Genomic DNA, 21,252 nt, shown 5'->3' on the forward strand with positions numbered 1-21,252 from the left:
GCTGAAAGAGTAAAGTCGCTTTTCCTCCGAATTTCCCTCATTAGCGTAGCTTGTATGGACAGCTGCGATTTCTTGTAGGGTGACAGGGCGTTTGTAACAATCTGCATGCTCTGCACTTCTCCCTCTCTGAGGTCGGAGTGATGGGGGGGGCACTTCAGGTTCTAGAGGGTCTCGGGCCTCTTCTTGGACCCTGGCAAAGTCCTTTCCCCAAACTGCTTTCCACAGGGACGGTGTGGGCTGCACTGATGATAGCACCCCAGGCGGGGAGAGGGCCAAGTCGGCCCAGCAGAGACTCGGCAGGGCTCAGGTTTCCTGGACCGGATGACGGGCCCGAGCCCGGGGCCAGGGCGGCGCTGGCCGGGCACAGGATGCGCGGCCCGGAGAGCGCATCCCGGGCATCCGCCCGCGCTCGGCCCCGCGGCGCAGCTGCCGCAGATCCGCGGGGGCTGCCACCTCCTCCGGGGGCTGCCAGCGGCCAGAATCTCCCCGCCCCTGCCCGGCGTCCTACCCTGCAGGGGCTGTGGGGCGGAGTCGCCCACCAGTCATCCGAGACGTCCCACGTGGGTCGGCCGGGGAGGGGGTGGAAAGGAGGGAGAAAAGGCGGAGGCGTCGAGGGAGACCGGAGAGAGAGTGGGGTGGACAGAGGAGGGACGAGAGGGAAGCGCACGATAGCTTCGCGAAGAGCAGAAGGAAGAACAGAGGCGACTGGACACCCAGAAAGGGACAGGTAAGGAGGGGAAGGTGAGTAGGAAGAAGGAGAGAAATGGGCCAGGAAGAGTACAGAAAGGAGAAGAGGCCGGAGTGAGGAAAGTGCTGTGGATAAGCGACGAGTAAGATGGAAAGAATGGCGGAAGGCGAACAATTGCAGAGTGACGGTTCTTCCACTAGCGACGGGGGAGGAACTGGGGGCTCTGCGCCCTTAAGGTTGCCAAGGCGACGGCTCTGGCCAGAGCGAGGCGCATTGACGTCAGCAGCCGAACGCTGATTGGCTGCGGCCAGGTCGTTTCCGGTGGAGCCGTCGCCTAGCCGCTATCGCAGAGTGGAGCTGGACTGGGAGCGTAGCGCAAAGGGAGCTCTGTAAGCCGCCGCCTCGCACTCGTAGCCTCGCGCCCGCCGCCGCCCGCCGCCGCCCGTCCCCAGGTGAGTGGGGTCGGCCGGGGGCTTAGGCGAGGTGAGCTTTGTCGCCTTGCCGCCCGTTTGGGGGCGCTGGTCCGATCCAAGATGGCGTCACGGGGAGCGATCTGCAGGGGGACGGCCGCACCCCCCTGCCCCTCCCAGGCCCGGCCGGCGCCTCCTCGCAGGCCTCACGCCCCCGGCTCCGAGTCTGCATCCCCAAGGCCGTCTGGGCGTCTTCTGTGGTGCGGGGATCCCCAGCCGCCCCGCTCGCTCGCGCTGTCCCTACCCCACGGCGCCTGGGGCCTTGGGCCCTCCGCTGCCCTCTCCGGCCGCCTTCGCCCCCGCGCGCGGCGGCCTCCTCGCTCACCCTCCCCCATTTCCTGAAGGACAACGGCTCTATTTTACCGGGGTCCGCCATCGTTTCGCCAGCTGGTGATGGCTCTTCTTGAAAGCCGGCAGTTTTCCTCTCCACTCTGTCTCCTAGTCATTGCTAGCAGTCTCCTTTTCCCTCCACAGCGGGGTGATCTTCCCCCCTCTACACGACGGTCTTAGTTGGACCCCGGAATTTCCTTTTGTTCACTGTCACCCACCCCCCTTTCCCGATTTTCCGCCCTGAGGCCTCCTCGCCACCACTCACTGTGGCCTTCAGACTGGCGTAGTTTGAGGTGTCGGCTTCCCTTCTTCATTTTGTGGTCATGACCGTGGCCTACGTGAAGTGAAGGACATTTTCCTGCCCTTCCTCGAAAATACGCGGTACTTGTTAACCCCTTCAGCTCAGAGTATGTGGTGACAATCCTCTTACTCCTTGCGAGATTCCCAGGAGATCCCGTCTTCTCAGTGGAGCAAGAAAAGCAAACACTTCCTCAAGATGACCCCAAGGAAGTCATAACTTGGCAGATCTAAGGGGGTGCGGTCTGAATCAGGAACCATTTCTCAGTGTTTTTATTTCCCAGAATATAATTCTCTCGAAACAATTTTCTCACAACTGAATTTTCAAAAGTGATAATCTGAGTGGTTTTTTTTGCATAGAGACAATGCGGTGAAAGTTTTCAAGCAGTTAAATAATTGTGTGTGGGGAAGGAAGGCTAGGTTATTGGGCTCTTAAAAATACGTACACGTAGAGAATTAATCCAGGTAACTCGATTAAAAATATTAAGGCTGTGAAATTTGGTTATTCAGGGATTTACATGGTGACTGCATTAATCTTGGGACATATCTGTTCGTGTACTGTTTTTGGTTTTTGTAATACGTTAGTTGTTTCAAACAAACAACACAGTTTCACTCGTTAGGCCTAGTTCTCTCATCTCTACCAGCCAAAGACCTGATCTTAGAATGATTAATCACTGAAATATTTTTGAAATATGACCGAATGTTTTGAAGCATGAAAGATCTGAATAATGATTATTCTTGGTGGCCTCCAGTATTTGAAATGCAGACAATTCTACTGAAGTGGATTTTCAGATCATATGATTGCCTGACCTGGAAAAGTGGCTTGTATAAAACTGTCATAAAGTAAATGCGCCTTTTTTTGCCTGGTTATTTCTAAAGTAGCAGCATGATTCTTTTTCCATGGCTTCTAATTTATGTGCCTATCTTGGAACCACAAAGTTTCTCATGGTCTGTTAGTCTACTTGTTATTGACCTTTATGATGAAAGTTGTCAAAACAAAATGTGTAACAGTGTAGCACTTTAGAATAGCTCTTTACTCTGGTATTTCTTTCTGTAAATTCTTTTAAATTTACAGTTTCTTCTCAATAGTTTGCAATGCATTATAATTGGAAAAGTCTGATTATTATTGAATTCAGTTGCTTAGTGGAGGGGAACACACTCATATCTTCTAAACTTAAATGCTTAGTAATTAGGAGTTGGAAGGAAAACAGTATGTGACCCTGCTGTTAAATTACTAAACTTTTTAATTTCAGGATAAGGTTAGCTGCTCATTATTATCTCTGTTTTTTTTTTTTTTTTTTTAAACTTCACATCAAGGTGACATAGTTTGAATCCTCTAAAATCCATTAAATGCAATTTATCCATTAAATGTAATTCATAAATGCAGTTTATCTATTGAATCTTCATGCAAGTTTGAAACTTAGGTGTTTTAACATTCTCCTGTCCAGATGAAGAAAACATTTTGACAATTTTCTGTCCAGATGTTTTACAGTTTACTTGGTAAGGATTTTCCCCTCCCCAACTAAAGATTTTTCTCCTTTTACCGCTAGTGTAGTAGTATTTAGGGCTGGAATCTGGCAACAGATTGTGGAATAAAAGGTTGCTTTTAAAACTCATGTGAATTTTCTTGTGTGTTTTTAAAAATTTTGATTACGCTAGTAGTTGGTTAATCAGATCCTCACTCCAGTGGTTTGCTCTGCGGCATTAGGACACTCCCATGGGATAGAAGTTACATGTAGAGAATGTCAGATGTTCTTCGTTGTGCTTACTTGCTTTCACTTAGAGTTGACTTGTGTGCCCTTGTAATTCTCTGTCCTGTTTACCGTTTACATGCTTCCCACATCATCATGATTTTTTTTGCAAGGGAGAACTGAATGAAATTCCCTTAAGGGCCTGACTTCAGCACCCACCTCTGCAGAGGATAGTGGCTCATACTTCCTCCCAGGAGCTGAGGTTATTGACTGCCACTGCTGTGTACAGAGCACAGATCCTGCAGCAGTAACCAAATGAAACATTTACTTGGAATAATGCTAATTCTGTACATATTTTGTTCCTTAGTCCCCACCTCCTTGTTTAAAAACAAAATCGACATAGAAAAAAATCCCTATGAATCAGTTGCCTAACGAATGTAGCAAGTCAAATGCCAGACTGGCATTTTGCTTTATAGTTTATACAAGCATATGTGTGTTTTTTCTCTCAGAGAATCATGGAGTGTGGCAATATTGCCGCCAGCGAGGAGGCACGCAGCCTTCGAGAATGTGAGCTCTACGTCCAGAAGCACAATATTCAAGCACTGCTCAAAGATTCTATTGTGCAGTTGTGCACTGCTCGACCTGAGAGACCCATGGCATTCCTCAGGGAATACTTTGAGAGGTTGGAGAAGGTAAAAATAAATGTGGGGAGATGATGATATGATTGTGACCATTGTTACATTTAATAACTAAAATTATTAATTAGTAGAATTGATCAGAAAATGAACCTGTATGCTAACTGTACTTGGGTAACGAAGGGTTTCCAAACAGTTCTTTGTAACTTTTAAAATTGGTGCATAAAACTAATCAAAGTAGTCTAACAGTTCTATGAATAGGAAATTCTGTAGTAATTGAAAGTAGTTAATACTTCTCCCTTTTTGAACAAAGCAGGTAAGGGTAATAAATCTTATCCCACTTTTAAAACTAGTATAATGAAACATTTGAATCTAGCTTGTGACTGATGCATCAGAATGTTTCAATTGTATTAAGTCCATTTTAATATAGAGTATATCTCTGATGAATTACTGTAGAGATAGTGAGATTGATGGTCCTCAAAAATTTTACTCCATATTATTGGTCAGGACTTGTTTCCCCTTGAAAAAAATTAAAGCAGTTTTTATTCTTTGCTGCTCTTTGTCCTTGTATGTAGGCCAGTGTGACCTACATATGTGGCATATGGTTTTCTAATTTTCTAAGTAAAATGATAATTTTACATCAAGGGCAGTGCTTCAATTCATTTCCCTCAAGAAATGATGAATTAAAATGTCTGGATCACCAAATGTTTTGAATAGTTTATGTGATTTGTTTCTGTAAATCAGTGGGATAAACTTACAGATTTTCTTGTGGATGTGGGAGTTTTGAGGTGGTTCAAAATGATTTTGAATCAGTTGAGGGACATTTCTTTGATATATGATTATCTAATTGTATAATAGAAATATTTGTGTTATTTTCCATTGGTTTTTACAGTTTCTTTTCAGCATAGTTTATTAGTAAAAGAATCTGTACTAAGATTTAAAAAGTATTTGGGTAGCTCAGTGATCAGGTTATTCTACTATTTTCTTTAAAAACTGATTGTTAAAATTTGTGTTTAGTACCATGATCAGAATAATAAAAAAAAAACAACTAGTCATTGTGAATGTTGCTTTGCTGTTTTGGAATTATAATAGATATTCTGGCTTTCTCTTATATATGCAATTTCCAGATAATGGAAATATTGTAGAGCCAAGCCATAGATGTACCTTGTTTTGAAGTCAAGTGTGTTCCTGGAGATCTGGTTTTGAAATGGGTCACTGTAAGGTGATCCCTCTTCTTTGGACATCAATAGAAACCATCAAATGAGGGGATTAAGTTGGTGAGACATTAAGCGTGTATCTTTTTATAGGGAGTGTTGAATGTGTGGTGCTAGTTTCAAAGCTTGTAGTTGCCACAGTACTGTTAAAAACTACAAAGGTAGGAAAGCAATAAATAATTATTAAAATGCTTTCTTTGCAGATGGGATTTTTAGATTTAACGTGTGTTGGTTTTTTTACCTTTTAATAATTAAAGTTACAGTTCAACATACTTTTTACTGTAATTTAAGGGTCTTTGTTGACATGTGTATATTCCTTTAGCCAGGGCTGAATATAGATACCTGCACCTTTAGATAACTAGATTTTCAACTTTTTCACAGGTTATTGTTTTATTTATTAAGTGTTAATTTGTATATTAGTCTATTAGTCCTATCTCATGCTGCTAATAAAGACATACTGAGGCTGGGTAATTTATAAAGGAAAGAGGTGTAATTGACTCACAATTCAGCATGGCTGGGGAGCCTTGGAAAACTTAACAGTCTTGGCAGAAGGCAGAGCAAACACGTCCTGTTCACAGGGCAACAGCAAGGAGGTGTGCTGAGTGAAATGAGGAAAAGTCCCTTATAATACCATCAGATCTCATGAGGACTCACTATCACGAGAACAGCATGAGGGTAACCCCCCCCACCATGATTAAATTACATCCAGGGGGTCTCTTTCACGACACATAGGGATAGTGGGAACTACTCTTCAAGATGAGATTTATGTGTGGACACGTCCAAACCATATCATTCAACCACGGCGCCTCCCAAATCTTATATCTTCACATTTGAAAACACAATCATGTCTTTTCACCAGTCCCTCAAAGTCTTAATTCATTCCAACATTAACTCAAAATTTCAAGTCCAAAGTTTCATCTGAGACAAGGCAAGTCCTTTTCACCTATGAGCCTGTAAAATCAAAAGCAAGTTAGTTACTTCCTGGGGGCATTAGATAGATACACTCATTTCAAATGGGAGAAGTTGGCCAAAACAGAGGGGCTATAGAACCCATGCAAATCTGAAATCCATCGAGGCAGTAATTAAATCTTAAAGTTCCAAAATGATCTCCATTGACTCTTTGTCTCATATCCAGGGCACACTGATGCAAGAGGTGGTCTCCTATGCTTTGAGCAGCTCCACCCCTGTGGCTTTGCAGGGCACAGTCACCCTCCTGGCTGCTTCCATGGGCTGCCATTGAGTGTCTGTAGCTTTTCCAGGTGTGTGGTGCAAGCTGTTGGTGGATCTAACATTATGGAATCTGGAGGATGGTGGCCCTCTTCTCAAGCTTCGTTAGGCAATGCCCCAGTGGAGACTCTTGTGTAGGGGCACCAACTCCACATTTCCCTTCTGCACTGCCCTAGCAGAGGTTGAGGGCCACGCCTCTGTAGCAGAGTTCTGCCTGGACATCCATCCATACATCCTCTGAAATCTAGGCGGAGGTTCCCAAACCTCAGTTCTTGACTTGTGTGCACCCACAGGCCCAGCACCATGTGTAAGCTGCCAAGGCTTGGGGCTTGCACCCTCTCAAGCAATAGCCAGAGCTATACCTTGGGCCATTTTAGCCAAGACTGGAGCTGAAGCATCTGGGATGCAGGGTACCATGTCCTGAGGCTGCATAGTACAGGAGTCCCTGAGCATGGTCTGGGAAACCATTTTTCCCTCCTAGGCCTCTGGGCCTGTGATGGGAGGGGCTGTCCTGAAGGTCTCTGACTTGCCCTGGAGACATTTCCCCATTGTCTTGGCGATTAACATTTGGCTCCTCATTACTTACATAAATTTCTGCAGCAGGCTTGAATTTCTGCCTAGAAAATGAGGTTTTCTTTTCTGTTGGATTGTCAGCCTGCAAATTTTCCAAACGTCTATGCTCTGCTTCCTCTTGAATGCTTTGCTGCTTAGAAATTTCTTCTGCCAGATACCCCAGATTATCTCTCTCAAGTTAAAAGTTCCACAGATCTCTAGGGAAGGGCCAAAATGCTGCCAGTCCCTGCATAGCAAGAGTCACCTTTACTCCAGTCCTCAGCAAGTTCCTCATCTCCATCTGAGACCACCTTAGCCTGGACTTCATTGTCCATATCAGTATCAGCATTTTGGTCAAAGCCATACAGGTCTCTAGAAGTTCCAACCTTTCCCACATCTTCCTGTCTTCTGAACCCTTCTAGTTTCTAGGAAGTTCCAAACTCTCCCACATCTTTCTGTCTTCTGAGCCCTCCAAGCTGTTCTAGCCTCTTCCTGTTACCCAGTTCCAAAGTTGTTTCCACATTTTTGGGTAACCTTATAGCAACACCCCACTCTCTGTGGTACCAGTTTACTGTATTAGTCTGTTCTCATGCTCCTAATAAAGACATACCCAAGACTGGGTAATTTATAAAGGAAAGCAGTTTGACTCACAGTTCTGCATGGTTGGGGAGGCCTTAGGAAATACAATCAAGGCAGAAGGGGAAGCAAACACATGAATCCATGGCAGCAGCAAGGGGAAGCGTCAAGCAAAAGGGGGAAAAGCCCCTCAAAACCATCAGAGAACTCAAGAAAACTCACTATCATGAGAACAGCATGGAGGTAACCACTCCTGTGATTAAATTACCTCCCACCAGGCCCCTCCCATGTCACATGGGGATTATGGGAACTACAAGATGAGATTTCGGTGGGACACAGCCAAACCATATCAGTCTGAAAATACAGTCACATTTTCATCACCTTCTTCATTACCAGGGGGCTGTGTTTCTGTTACCTTCAACTACACTATAAGAAATGTACCAAAAACTCTGACAGTTGGTCTTTTGAAAGCTTCTGCGTTTTAATTCAGTTATCTGGAATTTGAGTCTTCTTTTACTCTTATGTTTATTAGAACCTTAAATAATAACTGTGACCTTGTGTCTGCTGTGTCAGGTATTATGTGAAGCACTTTATATAAATACATCCTTGTTATTTCAAATGTATGAGGTAGGTGATGATCAGCATTTTACAGACATAGCAGGTAGAACTGAGAGAAAGTAAGTAACGTGGCTGTGGTCATACACTGTAGTCGTCAGCTTTTGCTGGAGCAACATATAACCCCTAAATTTCAATGGTTACTACACAGACCAGTCATGTGCAGCTTAGCCTGTCTTGTGTTCTTGACACCACATATCTTGTTCTGGGTCTGAGCAGAAGGAGCAGCCCTATATAGGGCATGCTGTTCTCAAAGCAGAGGGAGGGCAGAAGCTCAAGGTGGACAGAGCCAAACCACACAGGCAAGCATGGTATGGCATGTCCACTTACATTCCATGGCCAGAGCAAGTCCTGTAGCCAAGCCTAAGTCACTGGGGTGGGAAGTGTGCTTTACCCACAAGGGAAGACTGACAGAAACAGGGAGGGAACAAATAATCATGAAAACATAGTCAGTAGTGGACACAGAACTTGAACTTCAGAGTCAAGAGCATCATTAACCAGTAAGTAAACTGGGAGGTTTTTTCTAATTTTTAATTTGTATTGATACATAACATTTGTATGTTTTTATGGAGTACATGTAATATTTTATTACATGCATAGAATGTGTCATGATCAAGTCAAGGTATTTAGGTTATTTATCACTTCACTTAAAAAAGAGCTGAGGAGGAAGGAGACTGACAGAAGGATGACAACAGCAAGAGAAAGGATATAAAAATGTAGTATACGCTAGAAAACTGATAGATGATCTGAGTAATGGCTCTGAGTCGTCAGGTTATATTCAGATTGCTGTTTTGAAAAGACTCGCTAGAATCCATGAGACAATGCTAAAATCAAAATGGTGTTGTTACTTCAAAATCTTAAAAATTCAGTGAAGTAGAATACAGTCCCAAATGAGATGTTATTTGTGAAATTTTTCCTTGAAATTTTTGTGAAATGTCAGTGACAAATCTCGGGGAAAAAATTTGTGTTTTTATTTATATTCTTAAACTGTGTGTGTGTGTGTGTGTGTGTGTGTGTGTGTGTGTGTGTTTTACTTTTTTGAGACAGGATGTCACTCTGTTGTCCAGACCTGAGTGCAGTGGTGCTATCATGGCTCACTGTAGTCTTTACCTTCTGGGCTCAGGTGGGATTACAGGTGCTTGCCACCATGCCCAACTAATTTTTATGTTTTTTTTTTTTTTTTTTTTTTCATAATGTTGCCCAGGTGGGTCTCAAACTCCTGGGCTCAAGTGATCTGCCCCCTTCTTCCTCCCAAAGTGTTGGGATTATAGGTGTGAGCCACTGTACCCAGTCATATACTCTTAAACTTTAAACTTGTGGGAGACTTGAGTTTTATAGTTCTGTGTTAATATGAAATGGGAAACCTTACTGGACAACCAGAATTAACATGAAATGAATTTTCTAAAAACCGTATTTTAAAAAGTAGATTACATATTCACATATTTCAAAGTTGTACAGGTACAAAAGGGCATAATAATGAGAGGGCTCTCTCCCACGCCATTGCTTTTCTTGAATGCTACCAGTGTCCTGGAGATTAATATATGGGCACTTACAGACAAATTTATATATAAAAGGAACTAATGGGTCAAATGAATGAGAAAGTAGAAGGTAACACATTTTTATTTTTTCCCTTTCCTTCAGGCATAACAACGAATTCTTTAGTATAGATCTGAGAGGATTTTGTTTTTAAGACTCTAGAGGTGAAAAAAAAGAATGTTTAATATGAATTGATTCAATGAGTAGTTTTTAAAAGCAAGTAAACTCTTTTTTTTTCTTTTAACTTCAAGTTTAAACCTTGATCACGAAGAATGATCCTAGCTCTGCTGGGAGAAGTATTATAGACAGGATCTTATTTCAATTCATGGTTATCATCACATCCTTTCATTATTTGTTTTTATTTGAAATCAGACCGCAATGTGAAATCGACAGGCTCAGGACCCTCTCCTGTTTGTTTTTATATTCCTGTTGCCTAGCGTAGGACTTGGCATGGCAGAACCAGAAAATGCTTATTCAGTTAATGAAATAACTCAGTTATCTAGACATTCTTGGATCACTATGTTGTGCTTGAATTGTTTTTCCTGGATAACATTTCTTTTCGCTGGGAGGGTCTCTTGCTGTCTCCAGTAGCATCAAAAAACCCCCATTTTCAGGATTTTGTCTTGCATTGTGTTACTGTTGTGTGCATCACAAATCATTGTTGTCAAGACATATAATGAATATCTAATTTGTTACATATATGTGTCCTTGTATTCATGGCTTTTGCTCGTTAATAAAGTATAGCATCTGTTATCATCTGAGGTAAATTCTCTTGAGAGTGTTTCTTTTCAAATGTCACTCTCTTTTTTTTCCCCTTTAGGAATTAGTCTTTTCCTCTTAACATACACTGGTAATGGGAGAAGAGATTGGAAGTGACTGAGATGTGGCTATCATTGGAATATGAGAATACCAGCTTTACATTCTAAAGGATCTCATTTTGCAAACTCATAATTTCTTTCAGGAGGAGGCAAAACAGATTCAGAACCTGCAGAAAGCAGGCACTCGTACAGACTCAAGGGAGGATGAAATCTCTCCTCCTCCACCCAACCCAGTGGTTAAAGGTCGGAGGCGACGAGGTGCTATCAGCGCCGAGGTCTATACAGAGGAAGATGCCGCATCATATGTTAGAAAGGTAGTTTTGATATTTGAACATCGGGGAGATGCTCTTGGGACCCACTTGGTGGTCATCTAGTGTCCTTTGATGAATGAATTGTAAAATACAAAACAAGATGGAACTTCATCCATCCTGTATAGTTCTTGGTTACTGGAAAACAGGTTTCTGTAATAGCATGCTGTCAGAGGAAATAACTAATTATGTTTATAAACTAGTGAATAATTGCATTTTGGGGTTTGTTATTTCCTTGCTGTTGTTTTACGGTAGAAGAGGCGGGCATTATTTCTTTTTCTCTTGAATCATGGTGTCCATTTTTTGCTATCCTGTAAGTCATGTTGTAGCTTTTAACATTTTATTCTGTGAGCCTCATTTGTCCTATGTTCTCCTCTTCCTTAGAGCTAGACTGCTATTTTGAGTTAGGCTATTAGCCTTAAGGGGACCAGCATTGTCCTGGCACTTGAGGCTTGTGAAACTAATAGATCACAGATTTAAAAATGACTAATTATTATAAAATACTTAGTTTTGCCACAGAATAATGACCTTGGTCAAGGTGTTTGGTTTGTTTCTTTAGTTGTGAACGGGGAACCAAGTACCAGACTTTATATTTAGGCCTGGCTGTAGGCAAGGGGATTAATTAGTCAATATTTGTTGAGTATTTTATGGATCAAAGATAGTACAAGTGTGTTATAGTGAAAATATTTAACTCAAAGCAGTCTTGTTTAAATACCATAATGTGGTTTGACATTTAATTGAAAAGCAGATTACAAACATGAAATGTTTTTGGTTTATGGAATTGTCATTTGACCTTCAATTCTTTTCTAGGTTATACCAAAAGATTACAAGACAATGGCTGCTTTAGCCAAAGCTATTGAAAAGAACGTGCTGTTCTCACATCTTGATGATAATGAGAGAAGGTAGGACAGGCTCTTTCTTACACTGTTTTTCCAGTAAGCGTGTGATCCCAAATTATTTTCAACACTTGTTGCAATTTTAGGGCTCTTAATTATTGTTCACCAGATGACATTCAGAGGTCTTTAATTCTAAGCTTAATGTTTGAAATTCATGGATGAGGCATGTGAAATGTAACTTGAGGCCTTCTCTCTCTTCCAGTGATATTTTTGATGCCATGTTTCCAGTCTCCTTTATTGCAGGAGAGACTGTTATTCAGCAAGGTAAGGGCTTCTGTAGCATGCAGTATTGTTATGGGAGAGGAGGCAAGACTGGAGGATTTTTTTGGTTTTGTTTTATTGAAATTTGTTTTCTTCTTTGATCCAACCACTTTTTTTTTCTGTTACACGATTGGATTTTTCTACTTCCTTCTTTTAAATTAAAATTTTTCTGAGCTGAAAAGAACACTTCATTGGGAACTGATATTTTTGATACCGTTTTGTTTATAATTAAAGGAAATGTCTACATTTTTTATTTTGAATGTTGTATAGAATTTCAGAATCATATATATCTCTCTTGTCCTTTATATTGATCATTAATCACTTTTAAAGTAAGAAACACCTACATTCTTCATTGTATAGTCCTATTAAAAAGGTTCTAGGTTTTCTATAGATTCTTTCTTTTGCCTGCATAGACTAACCTGGATCTTTTTGACTATCTTCCTCTTTCTATTTTCTTATTCTTGATGTTTTATGAGTTGTTATATATTCCCATTTTGTGGCAACCTGATAATTTGCTCTTAACTATTTGTGTTGTTTCTAATGTCCTTGTTATAGATGGCATAGCAGTTAATAACTTTGTACACATATGCTCTTAAACATCTTCTCAGAGGTATTCTTCACCATGAGATGACTAAAAAAAATTTGATTAGTTCCATGACTTTTAAAATATATTGCCTTTCTTTCCCCTGAGAGATTGTTAGTTTGTAACACACTCTTCTCTCACAGTACCACTATAAAACAAGTTTATTATTTTTTTAAATTTTGATAGTTTGTTTCTTTAATTTGTAATATGCTCCTAACTTTTTTACCCTCTTTTAGGTGATGAAGGAGATAACTTCTATGTGATTGATCAAGGAGAGATGGATGTAAGATTTAATAATATCAAAGATATGTTGATCTTAAAAGCCAGTGTATTGATTTTTATTGCTTCTGAGCAATAAGAATAGGGTTTTGGAAGAATCATTATATCCCTTGTATGTCAGATTTTATTCATACCCTTTGCCAAGTATTTTTATGACACAGAGAAACTTTTTAAAGTAAATTTTTTGTTCAGAACTTTTGCTGGAGCAGTGGTTAAGAAGTGTGTGTAGCTGGGCTCAGTGGCCCATGCCTATAATACTAGCACTTCAGGAGATCAAGGCAAGAGGATTGCTTAAGCCCAGGAGTTCAAGACCAGCCTGGGCAACAAAGTGAGACCTCATGTCTTAAAAAAAATAAAAATAAAAAAAATAAAGAGAGTAGACCCAGCCATTAGCTAGCAGACTTAATACAGCTTTTTTTTTTTTTTTTGACGGAGTCTTGCTCTGTCACCTGGGCTAGAGTGCAGTGGTGTTATCTTGGCTCACTGCAACCTCTGCCTTCCAGGTTCAAGCAATTCTCCTCCCTCAGCCTCCCAAGTAGCTGGGATTACAGGTGCCTGCCATGACACCTGGCTAAGTTTTGTATTTTTAGTAGAGATGGGGTTCCACCATGTTGGCCAGGCTTGTCTCAAACTCCTGACCATGTGATATCCCCCTCCTTGGCCTCCCAAAGTGCTGAGATTACAGACATGAGCCACTGCTCCTGGCCTAATAGAGGTTTCTTATTCACAAATGAAATGGGGACACTAATAGCATTGATTTTTTTAGGATTATTAGGAAATTTATTATCAGGAAATGCAAGTAAAATGCTTAGCATAGTGCTCAGCATAGTTCTCTAAATATATATGACTGGTATTAGTGCTGAGCCAACCTTTTTCCCTGAGCCAACATCCTTACAGAGTGCTTTTTTCTTACCAGATAATTAAATCAGGTAAATTATAGAGACACTTATTTAACCCATCAGAAATCAATTATTATTCTCTGATGGATACTGAAAACATAATATATTCTGTTTTTTAAAACAAAGTTCAAAATTGTGATCTTTTAAAAAGCTTTGAGGGTTTTTAACATTTATGTGTTTGTGTATCTAGAAAAAAACTTTTTTGCTGTCACTTGCACTTTAGGTCTATGTCAACAATGAATGGGCAACCAGTGTTGGGGAAGGAGGGAGCTTTGGAGAACTTGCTTTGATTTATGGAACACCTAGAGCAGCCACTGTCAAGGCAAAGACAAATGTGAAATTGTGGGGCATCGACCGAGACAGCTACAGAAGAATCCTCATGGTAAGAGACCACAGTGTTGGAGAGTGTGATTTAGAATTCTCACCTGTATAACTCATGTTTGAGTGTTACCAAATTAAGATGAGAATATTTCTTATAATGAGAAAATACTTTGCATTAAGCCCAGCTTAGCATTATTCATGATGCCATTTTAGACATATTTTAGAACAAAAGCTTGGGAAACAAGATCTGGTGTATATGTGCCGGTCTGCTCATGTTTGGAAATCTATCCATTTGCTGGTAGGCACTTCTAAATTTACCTAATTTTACCCATAACAGGTAGCCTGATAGGTGCTGCTTTTAAGTGCCTAAAGTTATTTGGGGCCATTCAGACATAATCAGCTTCCCTAACCTGTGAAAGTGGGTTATCAGTAATGCATATGTATGTCTCGTCCCCGCTTGTTAAAGGAATAAACAAAGTAATTGGAACATTCTGGTGATACAGTCAGACTTTTGGAGAACTTTGTGATAAATTTATAGAATAGCTTTGGATGTTTAAGTCCCAGCCAATGCATTGGTCATTTTGAATTGTTTTCTTAAATTTGTGCAATGTCCATCTGACCATTTGAAAATGTACAGTCTGATGTACTTTGAAATTTTTCTGCATTTGGGATGGATATATATATATATATACATATATATATATATTAGGTTAGATAGACAGTCTTATCCTTTGCAGCAACACAGATAGAACTAGAGACTATTTTTCTAAGCAAAATAACACAGGAACAGAAAACCAAACCACGTGTTCTCACAAGTGGGAGCTAAACAATGTGAACAAATAGATACTAGATGAGGAACAACAGACACTGGGGCCTACTTGAGGGTGGAGTGTGGGAAGAGGGAGAAGATCAGGAAAAATACCTCTTGTGTACTTTGCTTATTACCTAGGTGACAAAATTACCTGAACACCAAATCCCTGTGACACCCAGTTTATCTATATAACCTACACATGTACCCCTGAGCTTAGGGGGGGAAAAAAAAAAAAACTTATGGCAAAGATAAGTCTAAATTTTAGAAAGATTGGTTTTGAAGTGATGTGACAGCATACTAAATAAGAAATTGACCGTACAGTTCTGATTTCCTCTGCAGGAATACTGTTAGGAAAAGGAAATGTAGAGTGTTTACAGCTTTATCTCATTGCCAAAGAAGAGTAGGACCTAGAACTATTGGTTTGAAATAAAATATTTTACTTTCTCATAGTGGGCCTGAAAGGTAGTTAGGGCCTCACGGTGCATTGGCTTTGTGGACAGGAATTAGGGACTGTAGATATGGGGTGAAGTATCTATATATCTGGGTAGGGGAGGGTATGGTCCTTTTTTTAAGAATAAAGAAATGTCAGTTTTATAGGTAAGAAGCCAAAACTATTGGAGGAATCTGCATCTAAATATCAGTGTTGAACAGGAAGAACACTAGGATTAATGGGATATAAAGGAAGACCTAGATCAATTTTGTGAGAAAATATTTTCAGAGATAAATTGAGTTGGCAGTGGCGCAAAATCAATTTGAGAGTAAACATGGAAACTGCATTGGTATAAAGTGTGTGGGAAAATATCTTGGGTGATACACTCAGGCATAAACCGGTATTTCTACTGTATTTGGAAGTTGGGAAATGCTTTGTGAAATATGTCTCCATACTGGTTACAAATGCTGGGAATTGGCCATAATATTGGCAGAAAATATAAATCACAAGAATGTCATTTTATATCATTGATTACCTGTAAAATAAAAACGAACTAGTTAAAATTAAGTTTTCTTCATTAACAAAAAGCAGTAACAAGCTTTGACTTTCTGGTTTTAAAATCTATATGAAACTTAATATTTATTCCATAGTATTATGTGGTGATAATTGCACGTCTTGGGAATATCACTTTTGTTTTTATTTTTAGGGAAGCACACTGAGAAAGCGGAAGATGTATGAGGAATTCCTTAGTAAAGTCTCTATTTTAGGTGAGTTGTAAAGTGTGTTGACTGCTAGTATATGAAATACCCCTGAATTAGAATTGGTTGGACTTGGGAAAAGCCTTCTGAAAGTATCATTGCTACTCCTTCCCCCTTAAGAGAAGGAAGGGCTGAAAGTCCTTCAGACTGTGGACATTCAGTTATTTTCTCTCTGACTTTTGTCTCTCTTGTTCTATCATTGAGTTGATTGGTTCAGAAAAGTGAGTACTTTGAAGAATACGTTTCCTCTGTGGAAAGATGAGGTGTCATTTGCTGGCATCCTCTGAAAACATGCCAGAAGTTTGTTGAAACTTAGAGTAAAGCAGATTAATTGAAGATATTCTTTTGTGTATTTCGTTATGTGGACTTGGAGGTGTTGTTAGCACCTGTTCTTCACGAAGTGGGAATGGGGATTTTTATAAGGTAACAAGCTTCCCATTGTTTCTTACAGTTAATTGACTGCCCCTCCCACCCCATTTGTCTTTTCTTTGAATTGGTTACATTTACTTTGTGTTTGGATCTTAGTTTGGCCTTTGGGAATAAAAGTTATTTTCTAGTTCTTGTTTCATAAAGTAAACTGAGGATTTAAGTAGATTAAATTATTTCGACGAAACTTTGGAATGCTATGGATGGGAAACTGTATGACATTTGAGTATTGTAGTTGTAGGTTTGATTTGCACTGATGGCAGTCTTCAGGAATACTTAATGATTACATTTTCTTACTCCTTTGCCATTGGGTACAGTTGGTATAAATTAACCTGGCCACCGGGCTACTATTGAAGTAAGGATCTAAGGGCTATCTGCAGGTAATATGAGAATCCTGCTCAGACTAGAGGTAATTGAAGACAGGTAACATGTTTAATCCGAGACACTACTAGAATGTTGAATGGACATGGCTGTTTGGTTGAATCTCTTTATACTTTCTTTTTACCTTTATAATGGCACCAAATAATACAGAGCAATTCTTTTGATTCTTGTCTTTTAGAGTCTCTGGACAAGTGGGAACGTCTTACAGTAGCTGATGCATTGGAACCAGTGCAGTTTGAAGATGGGCAGAAGATTGTGGTGCAGGGAGAACCGGGGGATGAATTCTTCATTATTTTGGAGGTAAAGAACTTGGAATTTGATACTTTAAAAAGTTGTACACTCTTAAGAGGGAAAGAGTGGGCTAATTCTGAATTACAGCTTTAGTTTTTAAGAATACCTGACAATTTTATTTTTAAATTATCTTTTAGTTTGAAATGCTGTTGTTTGGTTTTCTGCTAGGTCACTACATTTTTAAATGAGTTTGAGTCAGAATTCTTGAAGGACCCTAGACATGAATAGCCAAATTCTGAAAACCATTTAACATATTGTGTTGATTCTGTACTATCCTTGTTAAAATGCAAGTATTTGGGCTATTTGGCAAATAAGGATTAAAGGTAATTATTTAAATTTGAAAAATTCCTGTATTTTTTTATCTCCACATTCCATGAAAGTGTATAGCAGATACTCTTCCTTGCCAAGCAGATCCACATGACAGATTTCTATGAATGTGGCTCCATAGTTGCTAATTGATTTTATTTAAACCAGGGGTCAGGAAACTGTAAAGGGCCAGGTGGTAAGTTAAGCTTTGTGGACCCATTGCCATAGTGCAAAAGCAGCCACAAATAATATGTAAATGAATGGATGTGGTATTCCAATAAAGTTTTATTTGCAAAAGAGACAGCGAGCTTGGATTTAGCCCTTCCTGTACAGTTTGCTAACCCAAGTCTGCAACCTTTAAGCACCTTAATAAGAAGAACCTTGCTAGCAGGAGATGCTGGTAAAATAGAAATTGAAGCTCATGTGGTGACTAACTTTAAAGTTATTTTTTTATCTCATGCGCACATAAGTTGAAAGGACCACTGAATTGCTCCCCCCCTCCCCATTTTTGCAAGGTAGCTAAAATTGCATAAGATGTTTAAGATGCCACCTTGGGTTTGAGAGGTGTTTGTTTAGCTTTTTGGTGGTTTTATTGTAGGGGTCAGCTGCTGTGCTACAACGTCGGTCAGAAAATGAAGAGTTTGTTGAAGTGGGAAGATTGGGGCCTTCTGATTATTTTGGTATGTATGAATTCCCTCACAATAAATACATGGTTTCTTTAAATCACCTCTTAGTGAGATATTGTAGTCTTCCATAATCTTGTCTTCTCCTCAATTTTATTTTTTAATTGCAGTGTCTTTTGGCTCTGAGAGATACAGTGTAAGATTTTTGATCTTTACTCAGTTAATGAAATTATTGATTGTCTCATATCTACTAGTTTGTTTTTTAAGTGTAGATGTAGTGTGCCCTGTACTAAGTTATTAGAGAAATAAATAATTGTTCTTAGAAGTGCACTGCTTTAAGGAAATGTTTTTCATAGCAGTTAGCCTGTCCTTACCCTTCCTCGTTTCCTTTCTCCAGGTGAAATCGCACTACTGATGAATCGTCCTCGTGCTGCCACAGTTGTTGCTCGTGGCCCCTTGAAGTGCGTTAAGCTGGACCGACCTAGATTTGAACGTGTTCTTGGCCCATGCTCAGACATCCTCAAACGAAACATCCAGCAGTACAACAGTTTTGTGTCACTGTCTGTCTGAAATCTGCCTCCTGTGCCTCCCTTTTCTCCTCTCCCCAATCCATGCTTCACTCATGCAGACTGCTTTATTTTCCCTACTTGCAGCGCCAAGTGGCCACTGGCATCGCAGCTTCCTGTCTGTTTATATATTGAAAGTTGCTTTTATTGCACCATTTTCAATTTGGAGCATTAACTAAATGCTCATACACAGTTAAATAAATAGAAAGAGTACTATGGAGACTTTGCTGTTACTGCTTCTCTTTGTGCAGTGTTAGTATTCAACCTGGGCAGTGAGTGCCATGCTTTTTGGTGAGGGCAGATCCCAGCACCTATTGAATTACCATAGAGTAATGATGTAATAGTGCAAGATTTTTTTTTTAAGTGACGTAATTTTCCACTTATAAGCATAGACTGTGGCCATATATGCTGTATTTGTAGAATAAATGGTTTCTCATTAAGCTCTAAAGATTAGGGAAAATGGATATAGAAAATCTTAGTATAGTAGAAAGACATCTGCCTGTAATTAAACTAATTTAAGGGTGCAAAAATGCCCATTTTTGCTAATCAGTGGGTTATGATTGGTTCAATTTTTTTTTTTCATTTTTAACCAGAATTTTTGTTTGCCAAGCTAATCTGCCTGGTTTTATTTATATCTTGTTATTAATGTTTCTTCTCCAATTCTGAAATACTTTTAGGTGTGGCTATCTATACCTGCCTTTTAAGTTTGAAACTAAATCACAGACTATAAATACTGGGTTAGTGTTCGGCTACATCTGCCTCGGCTTACAAGTTTGGATTAGACCTTTATCCAGCTAGTGCCAAATATTGATCAGATGCTGAATTGAGAATAAGAATCTGAGGTCTACAACCTTGGTTATTAATTTAGAGCTTTGGTTAAAGTATGTCCTTCAGTGTAATCTCCTATGCTCATTAAACTGATTCCAGGAGATTGGATTTGCTGTGACTAGATACAGATGGAGCAAATGTCCTAACAGAGAAACAGGTGATGCTGCTACAGGGAGAAATGCCAGGAGGACAAAATTCAGTGTCGGGAATTTTCCCAGTGAAATTCACTGGGGCATGAGATTTTGGAAGAAGTTTTTTTACTTTGGTTTAGTCTTTTTTTCCTTCCTTTTTATTTCAGCTACAATTTCTGGTGGGTTGATGGTAGGGTATAATGTGTCTGTGTTGTTTCACATTGGCCTAAAAGGCTATCCTGCTGAAAGTCCTGCTTTCCTATCTAGCATTTATTTCTCTGGCAAACTTTTCTTTCTTTTCTTTTCTTTTTTTTTTTTTTTTTNAAACTTGTGTATTGAGTCTTAACTGTATTTTTCAGTATTTTCCAGCCTTATGTGTTACATTATTCCAATGATACCCAACAGTTTATTTTTACTATTTTTTTAAACAAAATTTCACAGTTCTGTAATGTAGGCACTTTTATTTTCATTGTGATTTATATATAAGGTAATGTAGGGTTATGTTTGGGAGTGACTGCAAGCATTTTTCCATCTGTGTGCAACTGACTCTGATTATTGATCTCTTCTCCTGCCCTTTCCCAGGTAATTTAAATTGGTTGGGTAGATTTTTTTTCATAGATTTGAAAAACTTTTAGGTTGTTACCAAGTGTGAAGTACAAATCTGGGGAAGAGGTTTTATTTACATTTTAGGGTGGGTAAGAAAGCCACCGTGTTACAAATTTTTTAATTTCCAAAATCTATATTAAATGAGGGTTTTCTGATCTGTACTTTGTGTTTAGCTACCTTTTTACATTTAAAAAATTAAAAATAAAAATTATGTTCTTATAAGCATAAAGCTTGATTTGATCTTTGTTTAAATGCCAAAATGTACTTAAATGAATTATTTAGAATGCCATAAAATTGCAGTTTCATGTGTGTATATAATCATGCTCATGTATATTTAGACACATATAATGCTTTCTAAATGAGTTTTACTCTTTGATCATTTGGCTTGCCGTAGTTTTTAATTAAAAAAGTTAAAGATAAGTCTACATTAAACAATGATCACATCTAAAGCTTTATCTTTGTGTAATCTAAGTATATGTGAGAAATCACAATTGGCATAATTTGTCTTAGTTATTCAGAGCTTTAAAAGTCATTATTTCTGGGCTTGGTAAGTGAATTTATGAGATTTACTGCTCTAGAAAGTATAGATGGCCAAAGGACCGTTTTGTATTGTTCCCTGATTACCAGTCTGATTATACCATGTGTGCTAATATACTCTTTTTGTTTTAGATTGTCTTAATGGTAGGTCAAGTAATAAAAAGAGATGAAATAATTTAAATTCTTAAATGAATCAGTTTTTCTTCCCTTTCTCCTTTCCGTCTTTCCTCTCTCTGTCCTTCCCCACAAGTCTACTCCGGTGGGCAAAAATAAAAAGGGAAGGTGAATTATGGGATCAGTGTTTTGAAAGAGTTATGTTTATTTTCAGTGCTTTTCAGTTTGTCGAAGAGGGGATCTCAAAA

At 39.5% G+C, this 21,252-nt stretch overlaps 1 protein-coding gene across 3 annotated transcripts; it reads left to right on the forward strand.

Moving 5' to 3' along the window:
* Positions 1–609: 609 nt before the first annotated feature.
* Positions 610–21,079, forward strand: PRKAR1A (protein kinase cAMP-dependent type I regulatory subunit alpha). Of its 3 annotated transcripts, none has more exons than XM_017497354.2 (11): positions 610–727; positions 3,986–4,168; positions 10,793–10,963; positions 11,768–11,859; positions 12,056–12,117; positions 12,934–12,980; positions 14,099–14,257; positions 16,144–16,204; positions 17,181–17,302; positions 18,198–18,279; positions 18,620–21,079. In XM_017497354.2, exons 2-11 carry the CDS (start codon positions 3,992–3,994, stop codon positions 18,790–18,792), a joined length of 1,146 nt encoding a protein of 381 aa, XP_017352843.1. In that variant the 5' UTR covers positions 610–727; positions 3,986–3,991; the 3' UTR covers positions 18,793–21,079. The 3 variants fall into 3 exon arrangements, with proteins under 3 accessions (XP_017352843.1, XP_017352844.1, XP_017352842.1); XM_017497355.2 differs by lacking the exon at positions 610–727 and adding an exon at positions 966–1,171; XM_017497353.2 differs by lacking the exon at positions 610–727 and adding an exon at positions 966–1,140.
* Positions 21,080–21,252: the final 173 nt, after the last annotated feature.

The sequence above is a fragment of the Cebus imitator genome, unplaced genomic scaffold (genome assembly GCF_001604975.1).
Source record: "Cebus imitator isolate Cc_AM_T3 unplaced genomic scaffold, Cebus_imitator-1.0 Scaffold229, whole genome shotgun sequence".
NCBI lineage: Eukaryota > Metazoa > Chordata > Mammalia > Primates > Cebidae > Cebus > Cebus imitator.